Consider the following 21,086-nt stretch of genomic DNA (forward strand, 5'->3'; position numbering starts at 1 on the left):
CATTGTGTCCTGGCTGAGAACAAATTAGTGAAAGAGCTACTGCATGTATAATTGGGCACATGTTCATTAAACTACACATTATCATACACTGCCTGGGCAAAAAAAAGTTGCATACTCTAATATTTCTTTGGACCGCCTTTAGCTTTGATTATGGCATGCATTCGTTGTGGCATTGTGTTATTGGTGATGGGAGAGTCGAACCACTCCATAAAGTCTTCTCCAGCAGATCCCAAAGACATTCAATTGGGTTAAGGTCAGGACTCTGTGGTGGCCAATTCATGTGTGAAAAGGATTCCTCATGCTCCCTGAACCACTCTTTCACAATTTGAGCCTGATGAGTCTTGGCATTGTCATCCTGGAATATGTCCGTGACATCATGGAAGAAAAAATCCATTGATGGGATAACATGGTCATTCAGTACATTCAGGTAGTCAGCTGACTTCATTTTAATGCTGCATAACATTGCTGAGCCTAGACCTGACCAATTGAAGCAACCCCAGATCATATCACTGCCTCCAGAGGCTTGTACAGTGGGCACTATGCATGACGGGTGCATCTCTTCATGCGCTTCCCTTCTTACCCTGATGCACCCATCGCTTTGGAATTGGGTAAATCTGGACTCACAGACCACCTTTTTCCATTGCTCCAGAGTCCAATCTTTATGCTCCCTAGCAAATGTAAGTTATTTTTTCAGATTAGCCTCACTAACAAGTGGCTTTCTTGTGGCCACACAGCTGTTTAGTCCCAATCCTGTAAGTTCTCGTCACATTGTGCTTGTGGAAATGCTCTTACTTTCACTATTAAACATAGCTGTGAGTTCTACTGTAGATTTGTTACGATGTGACTTCCCCAAGCGTTTTAGTGATCTCTGATCACGATCATTCAAGATTTTTTTCCAACCATATTTCTTCCATGAAGCTGATGGTTCACCACTATCCTTCCAGGTTTTAATAATGCGTTGGACACTTCTTAACTCAATTCTAGATTTTAGCAATCTCCTTAGTTGTTTTCTTTGCTTGATGCAATCCAATAATTTGCCCCTTCAGAAACACAGTAACACATTTTCCACGACCACGGGATATATCTTCTGACATGTTTAAGAAATGAGAAGCTACACACTGCATCAGATAGGGTTAAAATAATTTTTGCCAGCTGACACATATTAATCACTGCAATAATGATCCAATCATAGGCTCTTAAGTATCTGCTTATTTAAATCCAAACTGTGACTTTTTTTTGGCCAGGCTGTGTATGTACAAGCAGTCAGTGACTACGTTTACATGGACAGTAGAAAGCAGGTTATTGCAAGAAGGCTTACATGCACTGTTTAACGTTGTACTCTTTACTCCTGTATACATGCGGATCAGTCCGTAAACAGCCTTCTCCACTGCAACATAATTTCCCTGTGACACTTGGGTGAATAACAAACATGGTATCTGAGGAAGACTTCATTATTTTATTCTCTGTTGCTTCAATTTATTTCCAGATATTCCAGAGTTGTTGCTGTGTTTGTTTCCTTACCTTTCTATCATGACCTGCAGCGGAATTGTGCTTCAGTAGTGAGGTTTCCCTTTACATAAAACTCAGTGATTCCCTCAGTGTATGAGCACATATACGTGAAGGTGAGGGACCATCGATATTTTACAGTGGTGTTTATAAATGGGCATAGTTTATAGTGTATGTGCTAGGGCTGCCCCCGACCAAAGATTTTTCTAGTCGACTAGTAGGCGTTAGTTTAAGCCATTAGTCAACTAGTTGTCGCATGTTTATGATATTAATTTAATTACTTAAATATATATATTTTGGGGGGCATCAGAAAATGGTTTGAGTTCCAGGGCTGAGAAAGAATGTTATAAGTAACATTGCTAACACTGTTCTACATTACAGAGAAATACTAAACTGTAATAATGAGCCTTTAAAATATACATTTTACAAGCGCACGCATGAAAAGAGCCGCAGGGACACCGGCAAAAGCTGTAATGCTTCTGAATGTGTCAGAAAAATCACCAAGGAGACTGTCTGAACATTTTGTTAATTTATAGAGAGAAATGCACGTTAGGGTTGTGCCGAAAGATGATGATCTCGGGGGTCGACGATGGTCAGATTGATCGCCAATAGCTGATGCTTTTGACGATGCCAAGACAATATTTGGTTCGTTTTCCCATTAAAGTATTAAATTATTAATATTATTATTATCAAATTAATATTACAAATATTTTGCCGTTAGACACACAGCGCTTGAAGAAACACACTATTATATTAAGAACAGCTTGCCGTCTATGCGTCTATGACACGCTGTTTGAGGCGTGCAGTCTCGTGGAACACGTGTATGTAAAGGGCTCTCACTCTTTCTTTGTTTCTGTCTTCTGAATTTTTTTTTTTTTTTTTTTTTTTTTTTGCAAGAACAGTATCGTCTATGAGTGCTGCAAATGACCTCCGACATCTCAGCTCTCAATGTTATTGGATATTGCGAGAGATAATATAAATAAATATATATATATATATCGTGAAGGAGGGAACAAAACAAATTTATTCACACATGATGTATTTTCCCAGACAACTAAATACCCGACCGGTAGAGAATGCACAGATGAAGTAGGTTCTATGCCAGAGAGATGTTGTCCTTCACAACTGTTGTAAAACACACAACACAACAACACAAATTAAGTGCACTTAATTTTTTTTTTTAAATAAAAAATAAAGTTCAAAGTTTGAAATCAAGGTGTCTTGCTTTATTGTGTAGGCTTAACCCTAACCCTGCTTAACGAAAATTACCCCATAGTACCACCTAGCGTCCAACCAGCGCTAATAATGCTGTTCGTCTGTTTCCTGTGGAGTTTTGTTTTATTTATTTATTTATTTTTTTATTCTGCGACCAACTGACCAATCAAAACTTGGTCGACCAAGATTCTTCTCATCGACTAACGTTTGGTCGACTGTTAGGGGGCAGCCCTAGTATGTGCTTTTCCCACTGTACTCCCAGAAATGTTTTGTTGACTTGTTGTTGGGCTCCATCCTATGATGTTTGTTCCATGCATATGTGCACTCTTCAGAAACTTGTTAGAACGCCGCTTATGTGTTTACATGTCCACATAAGTAGCTTTCTCCGGGAGAAACCTAGTTGTGATAAACCACTTTCTCTTAATCCCTTAAACAACGTAAGGAAATTGGCATTCTTGAAATTGCATTGGCAAGTTTTAGAACTCTGCTTTCTGCAAAAACCCTGGAATAAACTGCTTTCTTAAGTGCATGTAAATGTGTAAGTAACTGCACTGCCTGATTGAAGTCTCACAGGTCTGGAGTAAAACATTAAATAAACACCGTTTAGACTGTTATGTAGCCTAATGGTGTACTTCAGGCTAGTGGGACTTCAACAGTTCTTATTTCATTTCCATTTGGATGTTTATAACTTGCGCATCAGTATAAGATTAATTCAGTAACTGCTCTGACTGATGTATAAGTGTTTTAATGTTTTAAATCACTAAAAAGAACCTGCTCATAGGAGTCATTTGTTCAGGATCGGAAAGCACTGGGTGCATTGTGTTTCATGCTACTGATTCAAAAGAACAGGCTAATAAGATCATTCATTCAGGAATCGGACAACACTGGGTGCTCTGCGCGTTTCACGCTGTAGATTTAGAAGGTAGCAGCGCTGCGGCTGGAATTTATTTTTCAAAAAAATGGAACCTGTTCTCGGTTCCCAACTCTAATTAAATGACATATGTTGTTTGAAATGATCAGGCAATGGTTTTTTTTTTGTTTTTTTTTTGTTTGTTTTTTAGTCATGTTACTCCAGAATATCACCTTTTTAAAAAAAGTATTTGCATATGGTGACACATTTTGCCGTATCACTGTAGACCCTGGATGCCATTGCCCTATAATCAAAACCAGCTTATTTTATCATGTCTGTTCACATGAATTGTTTATCCATCAATGTTCAATAAAATTAAAAACATTTGACGTGTTACTGTACACATCCAGAAAAAACTTTCATTGAGATCCTTTAACCCTAAAATCTTGCTTTACCATGCTTACCTTTCACCTTCCTACACATTTTATCGTGTAATTTTTAAAAGCGGTTTCTGACAGGTGAAATAAGTGTAGAGTATAAAATAAGCCTGTTGGACAGGAACATAATAGAATGTCAGTGCTGGTGTAGACAGTAACAGCTCAGTCTAGTGCAGGGGTGGGCAACTTTTGGTACAGGGGCCACATCGGGCTTAAGTAGTGCATAGGGGGCCACATTGTACTCCTTTTGGTTCTTGTATCTTTTAAGCCCAGAAATAGTTGTGTACTCAATTTTCTGAAGTGTATATGTGACAGATGGGACAATTCTGCAGTTTGCCTAAAGTATTGTATTGCTCTACAAATGTAGATAATTTTCTAGCAGGCATTAAAAAAAAATTATGAAGGCAGAGCACAATTATAAATTACTTATTTTACCACCTTTACTTCCCTGGTAATTTATTATTCAATTTAACACTCTCTACATCAGGGGCCTGTTTTAGTAAAAAAAAAAAAATTATAGAACTTAACGTTTGTCGCAAAGCGGGCCAGTTTACTTATTTTATTCTCAAAACGTAACCCGTTTACGCGCTGAAATGGTCATGATGCGGGTCTCGTCAATAGTTTGTCCGCCAGTGCACAAAACTGAACAAAACAGACTGCATGACTGATAAATGATTACTGCAAGAGTTAAATTAAAATACAGGTGCGAGGGACTTCAACATTTCTAAATTACACAAATGAAAAATACATATTCATCTCTCGCTGGCTTTTGCTCGTGTGTCAATGATTACCCCTCCATGTGTCAGTGATGCTGAGATCTATGTTTATATTTTATTAAAGTTCATCACTGAGAAGGTTTAGTGGCACCAAACAGCACAAGCAGCCTCAAGAATTGACACAGTGGCCGTATAACACTTTTCCTTGAGCAGAATATCGCACTAGCGAGAGCTAGAAAGAGCGCGCTCCCATGCATGGTTGCCAGATTGCACAAAATAAGTATAACATTAGACGGAAAATTTGCGCAAGTATAAATCTCTAAATGAGGGGTTTGCATCTGTTATCTGGCATTCCTGAGCATGTTAAATGCATGTGGAGCCGTGTTAGGTCCCAATGCAAGGTAACTGAAATATCCAATGAAAAAACGCTTTTAGGATAAATGAGCCGTGGGCACGATTAAACCATGTGGAGTGCTGGATCCGGCCCGCTGGCCGTAAGTTGCCCATGTCTGGTCTAGTAGGTGATGATGCTGAATGCCCTCATGCAATTTCAGAAAGGTTTTTACTTAAGGATGTACCTTAAGAATAATATGTTCCAACTTGTAGCAGCTGCTTTTTCAGAGCAATACTTGTAAACAAGAGAGCATTAAACTAACATTTATCTCTGTTCTTTTCCTTTATTGTGATCTTGTAGATTCATGGGTGTGTGTGTACAGGAAGGTCAGCTCCATGCTCTCACAGAGGTAAGTACCTTCAGCAAACAGGCTCAGACATGTTTCATCCACCACACATCTGATCAAGAGGCATTTGACCCTTCTGCATGGGCAGCACCTTGAGCAAGACTATACAGTTTCACATTTACTGCTCTTTAATGAAATAATGCAGGTCCTTTGAATAAACATAAACAAAAGGAGATGGGATTTAATAAACAAAGACATTGAAAGTATTTTTGCAAAATATTAGGTCTGTGACAACCTAGTGAGGTGCCTCGCTGTATACTGTCTGCATTATTGGTAGCTGCCTTCGAAGGCAGCATCCTGACCATCATGTAATCTCATAAGTGACTGACTTGGAATGCTCTACCTAGGCAGCAACTCTGGGTTTGGGACATTCTGTTGATCGCTCGGCTTCTATTTCTAAGGTGTTGTGTCAGGTAGCCCCACCCACTGTAAAATGTCATTGGTCCAAAAGCTCCTCAAAACTGTACAATAAAAATCTAATTTGTTCTGTCACGCTGTACTATCACATTCAGTATGGACAGAAAAGTTGTGTGTTGCTGAAATTTTACTGCATCGAGTCTAGTTGGTGTTAGAGTTTGGCTAATTAAGTTACCTGCTGTCCTTTTTTACCGATAGTGCTGTATTGTATTTTCAACGTAGGGCTGGGTAAAAAAAATTATTTACCGATGTTCTGATCTCTATATCGATTCTTAAATCCCAAGATCAATCTTTAACTCTATGCAGCAATCCACTCACGTAAATCATTCGCATATGCAACCAAATTCCACGCTACGCTACAAAAGTATCTGTGATAAGCCACTGTCTGGTAAATGTTCAGTTTTCAATCACTAGGGATTAAGTAGTATAGTGGCAAAGAAGTTTAGCACTGAGAAACTTTCACTACCTGTTTGGTTTTACTCGTTCCATTTAATGTGTGTCCAAATACAAAATTCACACAATCAATTTGTCATTGAACAATGTCTCTATCTTTTATGTTCTTCACAGTCAGTTATTGATCGTAAACAACAAATAATTTACATTTAATTCTAATCACACACTGCACAGATGAGGTAAAGATGCTCTTGTTAATGTGTGCTCAACCAAAACACTTTTGTAATGCTGGCTGAACTGCCGGTATTCTTAAAGAGGCCGTGTCATTTTAGCATGTGTTCAACAAATCGTAAATACTTGTAAAGAGTACAAATTATGCATGTAAACAATAAGCATTTAACTATTTACTCATATATATATATATATATATAAATATTATACTTATGATCAAATAAAAATTTTAAAATTAATATTTTTGTAATGTACCTAATTAGAAGGTCCTTTGAATTTGCTGTGGAAGAATTTCTTTCATATGCAAGCAAAATGAACATTAGGACAGAAATATACCCATATGAATCAGAATCAAATCGGGAAATCTGTATCAATACCTAGCCCTTTTTCATGGAGAAATCAGGTTTAGAATTTATCCCCGCAAATGGTTGCACAAACGTTGATCTAAATGTGCTTGCAGGAATCGTTGATTCCTAAATCAGTGGCATATACCCCTGTGAATCGAATGACTTACTGTGACATTGAACAGTTTAGTCTTTGTTCAGAATGGCCCAAGGAAAAGTTATCTATTAAAGAGCCCACAGGCAGTCCCCCAAGGCATGATGTATTTTTACCATCTCAGACTGTGTGGATGTGTTAAGCCTGTATAGATGTACTGTACAGCAACACTGTATGTCAGGGCTCTCTTGGGTTTCATTTTTTAAATGAAAACTTGGCGGTGGCCAAACATTTTTTTGTATTTATCTCAGTTAGCACTTTCATTGCAAGTACCGTGATGTGAAAAAGTATTTGCCCCCTTCCTGATTTCTTCTATTTTTATGGAAGTTTCCATACTAAGTTGTTTTAGATCTTCAAACGAGATGTAACATTTAAACAAAGGCAATCTGAGTAAACACGAAATACAGTTTTCAAATATGTATATTTTTTTTTTTTATTGAAGCAAAAAAAGTTATCCAACACCTTTTATCACCCATGTGAAAAACCTAACTGCCCCCTTAAACTTAATAGCTGGTTGTTCCACCTTTAGCAGCAACAACTGCAAAAAAAATGCTTCCGATAACTGGAGATCAGTCTTTCACAATGCTGTGGTGGAATTTTGGCCCACACTTCTTTGCTGAACTGCTTTAGTTCAGCCACATTGGAGGGTTTTCATGCATGAACTGCCTGTTTAAGGTCCTGCCACAGCATCTCAATCGGGTTCAAGTCAGGACTTTGACTAGGCAACTCCAAAACTTTAATTTAGCTTCTTTTGAGCCATTCAGAGGTGGACTTACTCTTATGCTTTGGATCATTGTCTTGCTGCATAATCCAGTTACACTTGAGCTTCAACTCACAGACTGATGACCCAGATGTTCTCCTTTAGGATTTTCTGGTAGAGAGCAGAATTCATGTTTTCCTCAATTATTGCAAGTCACCCTGGTCCTGAAGCAGCAAAGCATCCCCACACCATCACACTACCACCACCATGCTTGACCGTAGGTATGATGTTCTTTTTGTGGAATTCTGTGTTTGATTTACGCCAGATGTAACGGTACCCATCTTCCAAACAGTTCCTTTGAAATAGCATTGTAACCCTTACCAGACTGATGTATTTCAATCACCTTTTTCCTCATAATTTCTGGAATTTCTTTAGACCTTGGCATAGTGTGCTACTGGGTGCTGACCTTTTAGCCAACTTCATGCTGCTGAAAAAGTTCTGTTATGTGTTGATTTGATTGAACAGGGCTGGCAGTAATCAGGCCTGAGTGTGTCTAATCCAGCTGAACCCCATTATGAATGCAGTTTCATAGATTTTGGGATTTAGTAACTAAGGGGGCAAATACTTTTTCCACACAGGCCCAGTTGGTATTTTATATCTTTTTTTGTTTCAATAGATAACATTATCATTTAAAAACTGTATTTTGTGTTTACTCAGATTGCCTTTGTTTTATGTTAGATTTTTGTTAAATTATTATAAGATATACACAAAAACAGGATCAGGGCAAATACAGGATCAAGGGCAAATATATGTATATATATATATATATATATATATATATATATATATATATATATATATATATATATATATATATATAATTTTTATTTTTATTTTTTTTTTTACATTAAAATAAAGGTATTCACTTAACATTTAAGTTCTGGTCATAAATTCTTTTTTAAGATCTTGCTGCAGAAAAAGCATGACTTCATATCCTTAACTAACAAATGGGTATTGATCAACTTTTGGAAAATAAAAAACATCATGATCATTTTAACATATCAGGGCTATTGTTTAAAAACTACAGTATGAAAACTAAGAGGAACATTTAGATCTGTTAAAGCCCATTTCTTCGGTATCGAACCACATAAGTAAACAATGGACATCTAATATAGAACTCTCATTTTACATAAGAATAAATTTAAAACAAAAACAAAAATGAGAAAATGTCTTCCTCTTTCTCCCATTCAGTGAGGAGAAAATGAGCCTTGTGCATTTGCACACAGGATCTAGTGCAGGAAAATATTTGTGCAGATAATCATTGGTAGGCAGAAAATTGATTTGATGATATTTGGGATAAAGAACACTGACACACATCTTTATGTAGAATAAAATAGTCAGGGTATCTGCATGTACAGAATGCAGATTCAGTGACGTTAGCACTTTTTACGAGCTCTACAGATGCTGAACAGATGCGACACGCCCGTTTAACACATGGAGGGAGAGTAAAAGCTTTTCTGTGCATTTTCTTTAAAGGTTTACTTTTCATTGTTTTTTCTTTCTGAGTCATTGGTCCCTATCCCTAAAGGCCACACCTACCCCTAACCATAGCAATCCTAGGTAGTAAAAAACAGTACTGCACTGTTCAGAATCTGAGCGCAAACTGATGACAGCTGAATGCGCCATTGAGTGTTGTTAAACTCACCACTAAATGCAATTGTGCGAGACACGATTGTTGTTAAATTTACCTCTAGTATTGTCAAAAGTACCGGTACTTAGGTACCAAGTCGGTACTAGAATTAAAAAAAGTGTTTCTGCAGTATCGGTAGTACAGAGCACCAACTTAATTCGGTCCCAGCACGCTGTCTGTCTGGCACACGACTGCTTTTAAATGCTCACATGCTAATTTGAGCATGTGCTCTGTTACTCCTTTTACACTGAAATGCATAATTAATCCTGTTAAAATCGTTATAAGTTCAAGTGTGATTATTAAACCACGAAAGGCTGCAATCTTAAGGCCCGTGTATACTTAGTTTTTCTGCATTCCGGATGGGATCGCACTTGGACGACCGCGTTGCCTTTCAAGGTTTACTCTTTTGACCGCAAGCAAATATGAACGTGTTCGACGCATGCACACTATGACTGCTTTGTGATACACATGCGCTGACAATGCATACAGGCGAGGACTGTCCGCGTGTCGGGAAAATCTTGGCCACCCGCGGACTGTCCGCGCAGACTGTGTTGATGACGAATAGCCCTTCTGTATGGTAATGGATAGTCTTATGCTAAGGATTAGCATTGATTACACGGGAAAAGATCCTAGAGGGGGTTTTGCTTCTAATGAAGAAAACTGAATAATCATGAAGAGGAGAATAGAGACATTCAAAACTATGCAGCTGCACAAATATTAAATTTTAGCAACACTACAAACATCCACAGACATGCTGGAAAAACAATAAATACCTGTATGTCAGCCTTTCTTTTCTAGATGCTCTGTTCTTTGCTCTTGCCATTTAGCCCTGTGACCTTTGCTCTGCTTTTCTGATGCACATTAATGTAAAAGAGGTATTAGTGCAATAGTAATCGTGGGTAATCACTGGCCTGCTGAGGGATTATTCTATTATTTAAAGCCACTACGTCCTTATGTTGCTCATGCCATTAAGAAATTTCTGTCATTTTTTCCCCCTTAATTATTATACCAGTAAAGGCACCTTATTTAAAGACTGTTTAGTGAGTTGACAGCATATTAATTGAACCCTCTCATCACTCAGCAGCTAAGGTATCCAAAGTGCATGAAGGTTTTCACCATCCTTTGCTTTAGCCTGCATCAACACCCAACAACTCTCAGACACTAAAGGTTACCGGTCACTGAGAGGATTAGCTTTATATAGAGGAGTAGGTGGACGTGCATCAATGATCTAATCACCTTGAGTAGCAAAGCTTTAGACCTAACCTCGGCCATGATGCTCTGCTTGGTTTGACCAGTCAGGCAGTACATTGGATGAAGTCAGTGCTGATCAAATGGGGCAACGCAGGAAGCAGGATTAGTCGGAGTTTTAACCCTTTGAGAAGTGGGCAGACAGCAGAAGCAGGGAAGCTCCAGAAGAAAGAGTTCCTCAGCTAGGATGGAGATGGACATTGGACATGAGATCAAGTGTTTAGGAAGGAAGAGAGTGAGAGGGAGAGAAAAGGGATTAGAGGGGTCAGCCAGCCACATGGTGTGATTGTACTTTGCTAAACGTTTAGCAAGCACATGTGCAGGTCTTGACATACACTATATTGCCAAAAGTATTCACTCATCTGCCTTTAGATGCATATGAATTTAAGTGACATCCCATTCTTAATCCATAGGGTTTAATATGACGTCAGCCCACCCTTTGCAGCTATAACAGCTTCAACTCTTCTGGGAAGGCTTTCCACAAGGTTTAGGTTTGTGTTTATGGGAATTTTTGACCATTCTTCCAGAAGCGCATTTGTGAGGTCAGACACTGATGTTGGACGAGAAGGCCTGGCTCGCAGTCTTCGCTCTAATTCATCCCAAAGGTGCTCTATCGGGTTGAGGGCAGGACTCTGTGCAGGCCAGTCAAGTTCTTCCACACCAAACTCGCTCATCCATGTCTTTATGGACCTTGCTTTGTGCACTGGTGCGCAGTCATGTTGGAACAGGAAGGGGCCATCCCCAAACTGTTCCCACAAAGTTGGGAGCATGGAATTGTCCAAAATCTCTTGGTATACTGAAGCATTCAGAGTTCCTTTCACTGGAACTAAGGGGCCAAGCCCAGCTCCTGAAAAACAACCCCACACCATAATCCCCCCTCCACCAAACTTCACAGTTGGCACAATGCAGTCAGACAAGTACCGTTCTCCTGGCAACCGCCAAACCCAGACTCGTACATCAGATTGCCAGATGGAGACGCGTGATTCGTCACTCCAGAGAACGCGTCTCCACTGCTCTAGAGTCCAGTGGCGGCGTGCTTTACACCACTGCATCCGACGCTTTGCATTGCACTTAGTGATGTATGGCTTGGATGCAGCTGCTCGGCCATGGAAACCCATTCCATGAAGCTCTCTACGCACTGTTCTTGAGCTAATCTGAAGGCCACATGAACTTTGGAGGTCTGTAGCGATTGACTCTGCAGAAAGTTGGCGACCTCTGCGCACTATGCGCCTCAGCATCCGCTGACACCGCTCTGTCATTTTACGTGGCCTACCACTTCGTGGCTGAGTTGCTGTCATTCCCAATCGTTTCCACTTTGTTATAATACCACTGACAGTTGACTGTGGAATATTTAGTAGCGAGGAAATTTCACGACTGGACTTGTTGCACAGGTGGCATCCTATCACAGTACCACGCTGGAATTCACTGAGCTCCTGAGAGCGGCCCATTCTTTCACAAATGTTTGTAGAAGCAGTCTGCATGCCTAGGTGCTTCATTTTATACACCTGTGGCCATGGAAGAGATTGGAACACCTGAATTCAATTATTTGGATGGGTGAGCGAATACTTTTGGCAATATAGTGTACACTCAACCGATCAAGGCCAATGCAGGCTCTTTTTAGCCCAAAACACAGATTTTGAGATAGCTGATATTTATTTTATGGGTGTTTCTTTAACTTCGGGCACTTTTAGCAATGTTGACTTGAAGTCTTGTTAAAAAATAAAAAATAAAATGCCAGTTTACTTAATTTGTCTACTAACAATGTCCATTATTGTATGTGCAGTACATGCATCACAGGAGATTTGTCTTTTTTTTTTTCTTTTTTTTTTTTTAAGTCATGAACATCCCCACCACTGCCATTTCCACCTCATCTCAAATTCTGTATTTACTCGTGTCATGTTTTAATCTTAAACAAGCTCTTTACTAACACATTTATTGATGTGGTTAGCAAGTACCATGACTTTCATCGTAGTTTTAAACATGTAATAATTTGTATTTTCATAATGGATTTTCATAGTTCAAAGGAATATTCTGGGTGCAGTACAATACAATCGGTTTTGTGTGAGAACAGACAAAATATAACTCATTTTTCATTGTACATCTTGCCATTGCAGTCTTTGTAGTCATTGTAGGCACAATCATGATTTTAGTCTTGATTGCACTTCCTAGTGCTTGACGGATGCACAAGCTGTGTCTCATTTCAAAGGCTGCTTGCTAGGTAGGACATGTCCTTTGAAGGCTGCAGTATACCCAGTGTCCTCCTTTAAACAAATCTCGTTTAAACGAGAAGGCCTTTGTAGAACAAACGGAAACGGGACGTAACTTGGTTGCTATGAAAGCACGCCACTCTTTAACAAGCATTTTGAGTGAGAAGGTAACAAATTCCCTTTAGAAGGGAATGTATGAGGTTAAATTTAGGAGAGTTATAAGATGTAAAGAGAAAAGAAAATAGATTTTACAGGTGTACTTTTAGTCTAATACTTTATTTTAATTATATATTAATATAAAAATACATATTATATACTCTGCACCCATCTACTGAGGTACTTCAACTTGGGAATTAACATTACTTGCGTTTTGAACATCATATTTACGGGCAAATTGACGTTATTTATTTTTTTTTTTTAGACATTTCCGTTGAAGCAAAGAATTGTGGGTGGTGAGTGCCCACAAAGTATCCACCTCATGCATCCTCCGAATTCCTGTGAAAGAAGGTCGCATTCGAAGGTTGCATTCAAAGTATCCTACTCGCTTTTATGAAACGAGACAGCCTTGATGACGTATGCGGCCGACAAATGCAACCTCCGGAGGACGCATCCTTCCAAAAGATACACAGCTGCAGAGTGCTAGATGGCATAGGAAGTGTAATTGAGCTTGAAATCATGATAGCCAAGGAGACTGTAAATGTCAAGTTTTGTAGTGAAAAAGGAGTTACATTTAGTCTGTTCTTACCAAAACCGATTAGATCGCTGCATTGTACAGACCTACAGAGTTGAGATATTCTTCTAAAAATCTTTGGTTGTGTTTTTGCAGAAGAAAGGTCATACATACCTGGGATGGCATGAGAGTAAATTATGAGAGAATTTTCATTTTTACTTAAAGCTCAATCAACAACATTTGTGGCATATTGAAAAATATTTAAAATTAAAAAATTGTCCCTCCTTTTTCCTTAAAAAAAAAAAAAAAAGAAAAGAAAAAGCTAGTTCGCTAGTTCGAATCCCAGGGCGTGCTGAGTGACTCCAGCCAGGTCTCCTAAGCAACCAAATTGGCCCGGTTGCTAGGGAGGGTAGAGTCACATGGGGTAACCTCCTCGTGATCGCTATAATGTGGTTCGTTCTCGGTGGGGCGCGTGGTGAGTTGAGCGTGGTTGCCGCGGTGGGTGGCGTGAAGAGGCTATGTCTCCGTGGCAATGCGCTCAACAAGCCACATGATAAGATACGCGGAGGCAACTGGGATTTGTCCTCCGCCACCCGGACTGAGGTGAATCACTACGCGACCACGAGGACTTAAAAGCACATTGGGAATTGGGCATTCCAAATTGGGAAAAATCCGTAAACGTTAAAATACACACTATTTAACGTTTACGACATAATATAGGTGTTAACCTGATTTTGGTGTGATAAAAATCGTTTACTAACCCTTTTCTGTTTGTTATATCCAATTTTACAACTTTACTGCTCAAATAATACACAAGTTTTAACAGAAGAATAAATGTTAGTACTTTAAAAAAAAAAACAGTTTGTTTCATGTTAAACCCTCCAGAAATTTCGCCTACTCATTTCTATTGGAAGTGCCTCACTGTAACCTTGATTTTATTTTTTTTTATTTTTCATGGTAAACAACATTATGCCACAAATGCTGTTGATTGAGCTTAACTTGTATTGAACCCGAAATATTTATTTTAATATTCAAAGTCTGGATCTGGGACAAGGCTAAAACAATAAAATCTTTACATAACAGGCATTTGAAAGTAACAGAAATAAATGAAAGCATTGTAAAAAAGTTTCTAATTCAGTTTTAATGTGATATTCATATAACAAAAAGAAAAAAAGTTTAAATCTATTAGTTTTAATAATCAACCCCCTGGGACATGGAATTGCTTGATGTTGAAGAAACACCCATATACACAGTGCTAGCCAATTAGTGGTAAAAGTGCAATGTTCTTACTATGCTTGTTTGGGTCCCTGTACTGATTGGCTGTGTTTTGGCCACCCATCTGCTGACTGAAGTAAACAGAGCAAAAATAGACATGCCCAAGGAGGTGAAGTGAGGGGGCATATATATTTAGCCCCGAATCCAAAACTGTATGTTTGGAACAAGATAAACTAACACTTATCCTCCTAAAATCACTAAATGCTGTAGTTCTGATCAGCTTTAAAGGTTCAGATCAATTTCTAGAAACAGAACTGAATGTAACGGTTGTAATGTCAATTTGAATAAATGTGTCTATGGCGTAGTTATTTTTTTAAAATAACTTTCACCATACATAATTAGCATGTGTCAACATTAACTTTAACAGTCCTATTTTTTGTACATGTTAACTATTGAATTAATGTTAACGTATACAACCCTAATAACCCATTTTAGTGTTACTGAGTTTTGCTCTTGATGATCTGAAGGTTATGACAGCAAATTCTAAGAAAGTGATGACTTTTACCTAAGTGATAAGTTTTTACCTTAGTTTTGCATTGTAGTAATATGAATGAGTCGTCAGACAACAAGCCCACACCCTATTTGGTGATATTAATCACTCCAATTATATGGTTTAGAAATGATTAGAATAGATGAAGTGCTAAGGAGCAGGTCTATTGACAACCTGAGCTCCTGGTTCATGGCATCAGTGTTTCATGGGAATTTGGATGGTGCTATTATTTTAACTCGGCTATCTTGTCTTGCTGTTGGTGTCTTACCATAGTGACCTGAGATCTCAGTTTATTCAACCTTGGCTAATTTTGTTATTTAAATGTGGAGCCCTGTATGTGTCAGCATAGATCATTTCAGGCAACCCAAAATTAGGACACCGATGAGAACATTGCCCTGTGGTGAATGCATCAGGCTCCTAGTTAATGGCATGTTTGCCACAGTAACTAAGCTCTCAAGGACTTGTTTCAAAGATCCAACATAAACCATACACTGCTGCAAAAGGATTGTAATAATGTCTCTTACAGAATAATTAGCTAATTATTTGATAGTGCTGTCATGCAAATACACTATGTGAAACATAACATGAATATCAAGAACTGAAATGGGCCCTGCAATTTTGCATGCTTTTGTGACTCCTTAAACCCAGTCCACCGGAGAGTTGGCATGGAATGCTACATTTAGCCATGGGTAATTGATTCGATTCAGTTATGTACTGTAAACCATACTGACCATTTAAAGAATTATAATCATCATGATGCCAAGATTAGAGTCATGACAGATTTCATTACTGCCAATTATTAATTTTTTTTAATTTTAGAAAAAAAAATATTCAACATTGATAGAAAAACTTGTGCATTTACAGTGGCAAGAAAAAGTATGTGAACCCTTTGGAATTGCCAGCATTTATGTTTAAATGTGTCTTAAAATCTGGTTTGATCTTCATCTAAGTTACAAAAATGAACAAACACAATCTGTTTTAACTAATAACTCACAAATTATTGTATTGCTCTTGTACATATTGAATATCATTCAAATATTCACAGTGTAGGTTGGAAAAAGTATGTGAATCCCTAGGCTAGTGATGTCAACAAAAGCTACTTAGAGTCAGGAGTTGGCAAACCTGGCATCCAATTAATGAAACGAGATTGGAGGTGAGGGTTAGAGCTACTTTGACTTATAAAAAGCACTCAAACATTTTGAGTTTGCTATTCACAAGAAGCATCTATTGACGTGAACCATGCCTCTAAAAAAAAAAAAAGAGATCTCAGAAGAACTACGATCAAGAACTGTTGCTTTGCATAAAGCTGGAAAGGTTTACAAAGTTATCTCGAAGGGCTAGGATAATCATCTGTCCACAGTTAGACAAACTGTCTGAAAATGGAGACGATTTAGTACTGCGGCTACTCTCCCTAGAAATGGCAGACCAGCCAAGATGACTCAAAAGGCAAACTGCAGAATGCTCAGTGAGGTAAAAAAAGAACCATGGAGTGACCACTAAAGACTTGAAAGAACCATTGGAACTGGTTAACATCTCTGTTCATCAGTCTACTCTATAGAAAACATTAAACGCAGGTGGTGTCCATGGCAGGACACCACAAAGGAAGTAACTGCTTTCCAACAAAAACATTGCTGCACACCTAAAGTTTGCCAAAGTCCACCTTGACACTCCACAATGTTACTGGGAAAATGTTTTGTGAACTGATGAAAATAAGGTTAAATTGTTTGGGAAGAACATGCAGCACTATGTATGGTGGAAAAAGGGCACCGCATAACCAACATGAAAACATCATCCCAATGGTGAAGTACAGTGGAGGGAGCATCTTGATTTGGGGCTGCTTTGCTGCTTGGGGGCCTGGACCACTTGCCATTATCAAGGGAAAGATGAATTCCCAAGTTTATCAAGATATCCTACAGGATAATGTCAGGTTGGCTATATGCCACCTAAAGCTCAGTAGAAGTTGGGTGATGCAGCAGGACAATGATCCTAAACATAGAAGTACATCTACTACAGAATGGCTTCAAAAAAAGAAAATCCACATTTTAGATTGGCCCAGTCAGAGCCCAGACTTTAACCCAATAGAGATGCTGTGATGAGAGCTGTTCACACCAGGCATCCTAAGAATATGGCTGAGCTGATGCAGTTCTGTAAGGAAGAATGGTCCAAAATTCCTTCTGAACGTTGTGCAGGTCTAATCCTCAGCTACCGGAAATGATTGGTTGAGGTTTTTGCTGCCAAAGGAGGATCGACCAGTTATTAAATCCAAAGGTTCACTTACTTTTTCCAGAGCACTGTGAGTGTTTAATGGGATGTGTTCAATAAAGACATGAAAGGTTAGAATTGTTTGTGTGTTCCTGTGACTTTGATGAATATGTGGTCTCATTTTATGACCAATTAATGCAGAAAACCAGCTAATTCCAAAGGGTTTACATACTTTTTTTTTGCCACTGTATTTTGTTCTCTTTTTCCTTTTCCTAATTGTCCAATCATTTTTATCTATTGTACTCTCTTGAATACAGTATGGGCCCTTTGAGCACTTCAGAGAGGATTGTCCTCTGATGTTTATCATATGTTGTGTCTTTCTTTTTGTCAGTACATTAATGGTGGCAACTTGGAGCAGCTGCTGGACAGCAGTAAGTACCTGAGCTGGGCCACGCGGGTCAAGCTGGCCTTAGAGATTGCTATGGGCCTCAGTTACCTTCACTCCAGGGGCATTTTCCACAGAGATCTCACCTCCAAGGTACAGGACTCTTATCTTTGTTATTGCTCTTACTCAGAGTCATAAAAGCAAATTACCTTTATGGCTGTCTTTAAATTGCTTGAGGTTACAAAAATCATGAAGGGCCTTGATAAGGTTGCACAATTGAATTATCCCAGTAGGACAGGGGCTAATTGGATATACTTGAAGTACTACAATACCTCTGGCATTAAAGGTGTAAAAGGCAATCAGTATTTTTTGTTTATTCTGCACTTGGCGATATGCTGTGGATGCAGCATCATGCAAAAGCAATAGTTCTCTGGGTAACACTTTACAATAAGGGTATGTAAATAATGATGAATTAATACCTGAATTAATACTTACTTAAGCATGAATTATTGATGAGTTAAGCCATGGACTAATCAAGAACTAATGAAGCGCTAACTTTAAGTACGACTGGAGTAATATGGATTCATGCATGAATAACGGCCAACTTAATTACATGTTAGTACATGTTTGATAGTTAATGCATTAATTAACATATGATAGTAAACTCCCAAAATGCTACATCAAATGTTTGTTATATTACATGTTAAATCAAAACATTCTTTATCAGAAAGAATATCCAGTACTTCAACCTTGAATTAAACATGCATTATTTAACCCATTTTGCATGATTCTTCATCCCATTACCTCACCCTACCACTGTTGGTCCCACAACTCGTTTTACTCACCATAAACATGCATGCTATGACTACAACTTCATGACAAACCACCAAAAGATTATAAAAAAATATGTGATTTAACTGACATGAATACTAGTGAAGTACTTGTGTAGTTAATGAGATCAACGGTAAAGTATATGAGTAGTTAATAATTAGTTAATGATGTGCCCCTCTAAGTAAAGTCATGACATTGTTACATTAACAAATCATTTAAGAAAGTGTTAAAAAGTGATGAAAAAAAAAAGTTACAAAATTCAAAGGGGGAAAAACACCTTTAATGTGACAAAACAATAATGAAAGACAAAAGAGTTCATCTTTCATAAAGCTGTGTTTTGAAATGCTTCAAGTTAAACTTTTTGTCATATCATTCCAAACATGTATTCATACTTTCTTGCTTCTGTTGAACACTAAAGGAGAAATTTACTGAAGAATGGACTTGTCATTGTTTCCATGCAAGAATGGGGCCAGGAAGTGTTGCAGTTAGACTTTAATGATGAAAGAATGACAGACACCAGGAACTGAGATCTGTTCTTTTATATTTCCCAGGAATAATTCTGTGAAGACATGTTTAAGGCATTTTCGATGAATGACCCTATGTGCATCAGCCATGCTTTTCTATGATTAAAAAAATAATAATAATAATTATGCAGACAGAATATAGATTAAAGAAAATAAATAGGCCTATACATATTTTCCCATCTCAAAAAAGTAGAATTTTCTTTTTAATTATTTATAATGTTATATTAAACATAAAAAAGGCAAAAATTAAATATTGTGTGTAAACTACATGAATTAAATTAAATCTCTTTTTAAAGAAATATGAAATGCAAGTAAACTACATTGAATTAAATCTAACTTTAAACATATACAGACTCATAGGAACCCTGAAACTTAGCTGTAAAGACATACAGTTGTGCTCAAAAGTTTGCATACCCTGGCAGAAATTGTGAAATTTTGGCATTGATTTTGAAAATGGGACTGATCATGCAAAAAAAAAACTGTCTTTTATTTAAGGATAGTGATCATATGAAGCCATTCATTATCACATAACTGTTTCGCTCCTTTCTAAATCATAATGGTAACAGAAATCACCCAAATGGCCCTGATTAAAAGTTTACATACCCTTGAATGTTTGGCCTTGTTACAGACACACAAGGTGACACATACAGGTTTAAATGGCAATTAAAGGTTAATTTCCCACACTTGTGGCTTTTTAAATTGCAATTAGTGTCTGTGTATAAATAGTCAATGAGTTTGTTAGCTCTCACGTGAATGCACTGATTTCAAAATCAATGCCAACATTTCACAATTTCTGCCAGGGTATGCAAACTTTTGAACACAACTGTACAAGACACTTTTAGATGATTTATATTGTTCGTTTCGTCTCTCCCCATCTTACTGGATGTCAATGCTAATAGGCTAATGTTAGTACATAAAACTTTCAAATAACAAAACACATTTAAACATTGTGCATAACATGATGTGTGTGACCCTTACTTTAGTCATTAATTTGGTCTAACAAAACAACCAATATTTTCAGATTAAAAATGCCATTGCAGAGAAGCGTGGCAAACAGCAAACACCAACGGTAGAGAGCGCTGCTTATAAGTGTCCTGCCAGAAACAAACTCTCCACATACTGTAGTTCCGGGCAGAAAGTTAGCTAACTGCACTCGCTTTGGATGAAGTTCAACAAATTATGTGTTGATTTACATTCATAAATGTCCACATCATCATCAACAACAACAACATATTAATTTTTGATGAAATTTACCAAGTAATCATGAAAAATAATGGCACATAATAAAAATAGGGTTGCCACCCGTCTCGTAAAATATGGGATTGTCCCGTATTTAAAGATAAAATGATGCATCCTGTATTGAATCAATATGGGACGTGATTTGTCCCGTATTTAAGCTGGTCAGATGGCGTCACGTGAAATTGTTCCAGATCGCCAATTTAACATTGATATAAGTTGGAAAATTTGCCTATGGTGGGCAAGGGACCGTCTGAAAAGTCCACACATTGTGCTAATACTGTGGAGGGTGTGGTAAGGAACCGTCTGAAAAGTCCACAAATGGTGGTAAAACTGTGGAGTTTTTCTATATGAATGTTCAGTAAGATCAAACAGTGTATGAATACAATCATAAAGACAAGTACAGGTGAAGGAAAAAAATAACCAAATTAAATAAAAATTATAAAAAAAATTAAAAAATATGTATAAACCATCCAGAATGTATACATAAGATAAAGAAGACAAATAATCGAAAAAATTAAAATAAATATATTTTTAACATAAAAAAAAATACACCATTTATAAGTCATGGGTCAGGAAAGTTATCATTTTAGCATATAAGAAAGAATATACAATTTTTACTAAT

The 21,086-nt window shown here is 37.7% G+C and overlaps 1 protein-coding gene across 4 annotated transcripts in view; it reads left to right on the plus strand.

Moving 5' to 3' along the window:
- LOC127442361 (dual specificity testis-specific protein kinase 2-like) overlaps positions 1-21,086 on the plus strand; it is a 59,351-nt gene that overhangs the window by 28,749 nt on the left and 9,516 nt on the right. For all 4 annotated transcript variants that reach the window (XM_051700325.1, XM_051700324.1, XM_051700327.1 and 1 more), the window contains exons 4-5: positions 5,419-5,467; positions 17,877-18,023. In XM_051700325.1, coding sequence (XP_051556285.1) covers positions 5,419-5,467; positions 17,877-18,023 — 196 coding nt within the window. The remainder of the gene's footprint in view (positions 1-5,418; positions 5,468-17,876; positions 18,024-21,086) is intronic.

The sequence above is a fragment of the Myxocyprinus asiaticus genome, chromosome 6 (assembly GCF_019703515.2).
Source record: "Myxocyprinus asiaticus isolate MX2 ecotype Aquarium Trade chromosome 6, UBuf_Myxa_2, whole genome shotgun sequence".
Taxonomy (NCBI): domain Eukaryota; kingdom Metazoa; phylum Chordata; class Actinopteri; order Cypriniformes; family Catostomidae; genus Myxocyprinus; species Myxocyprinus asiaticus.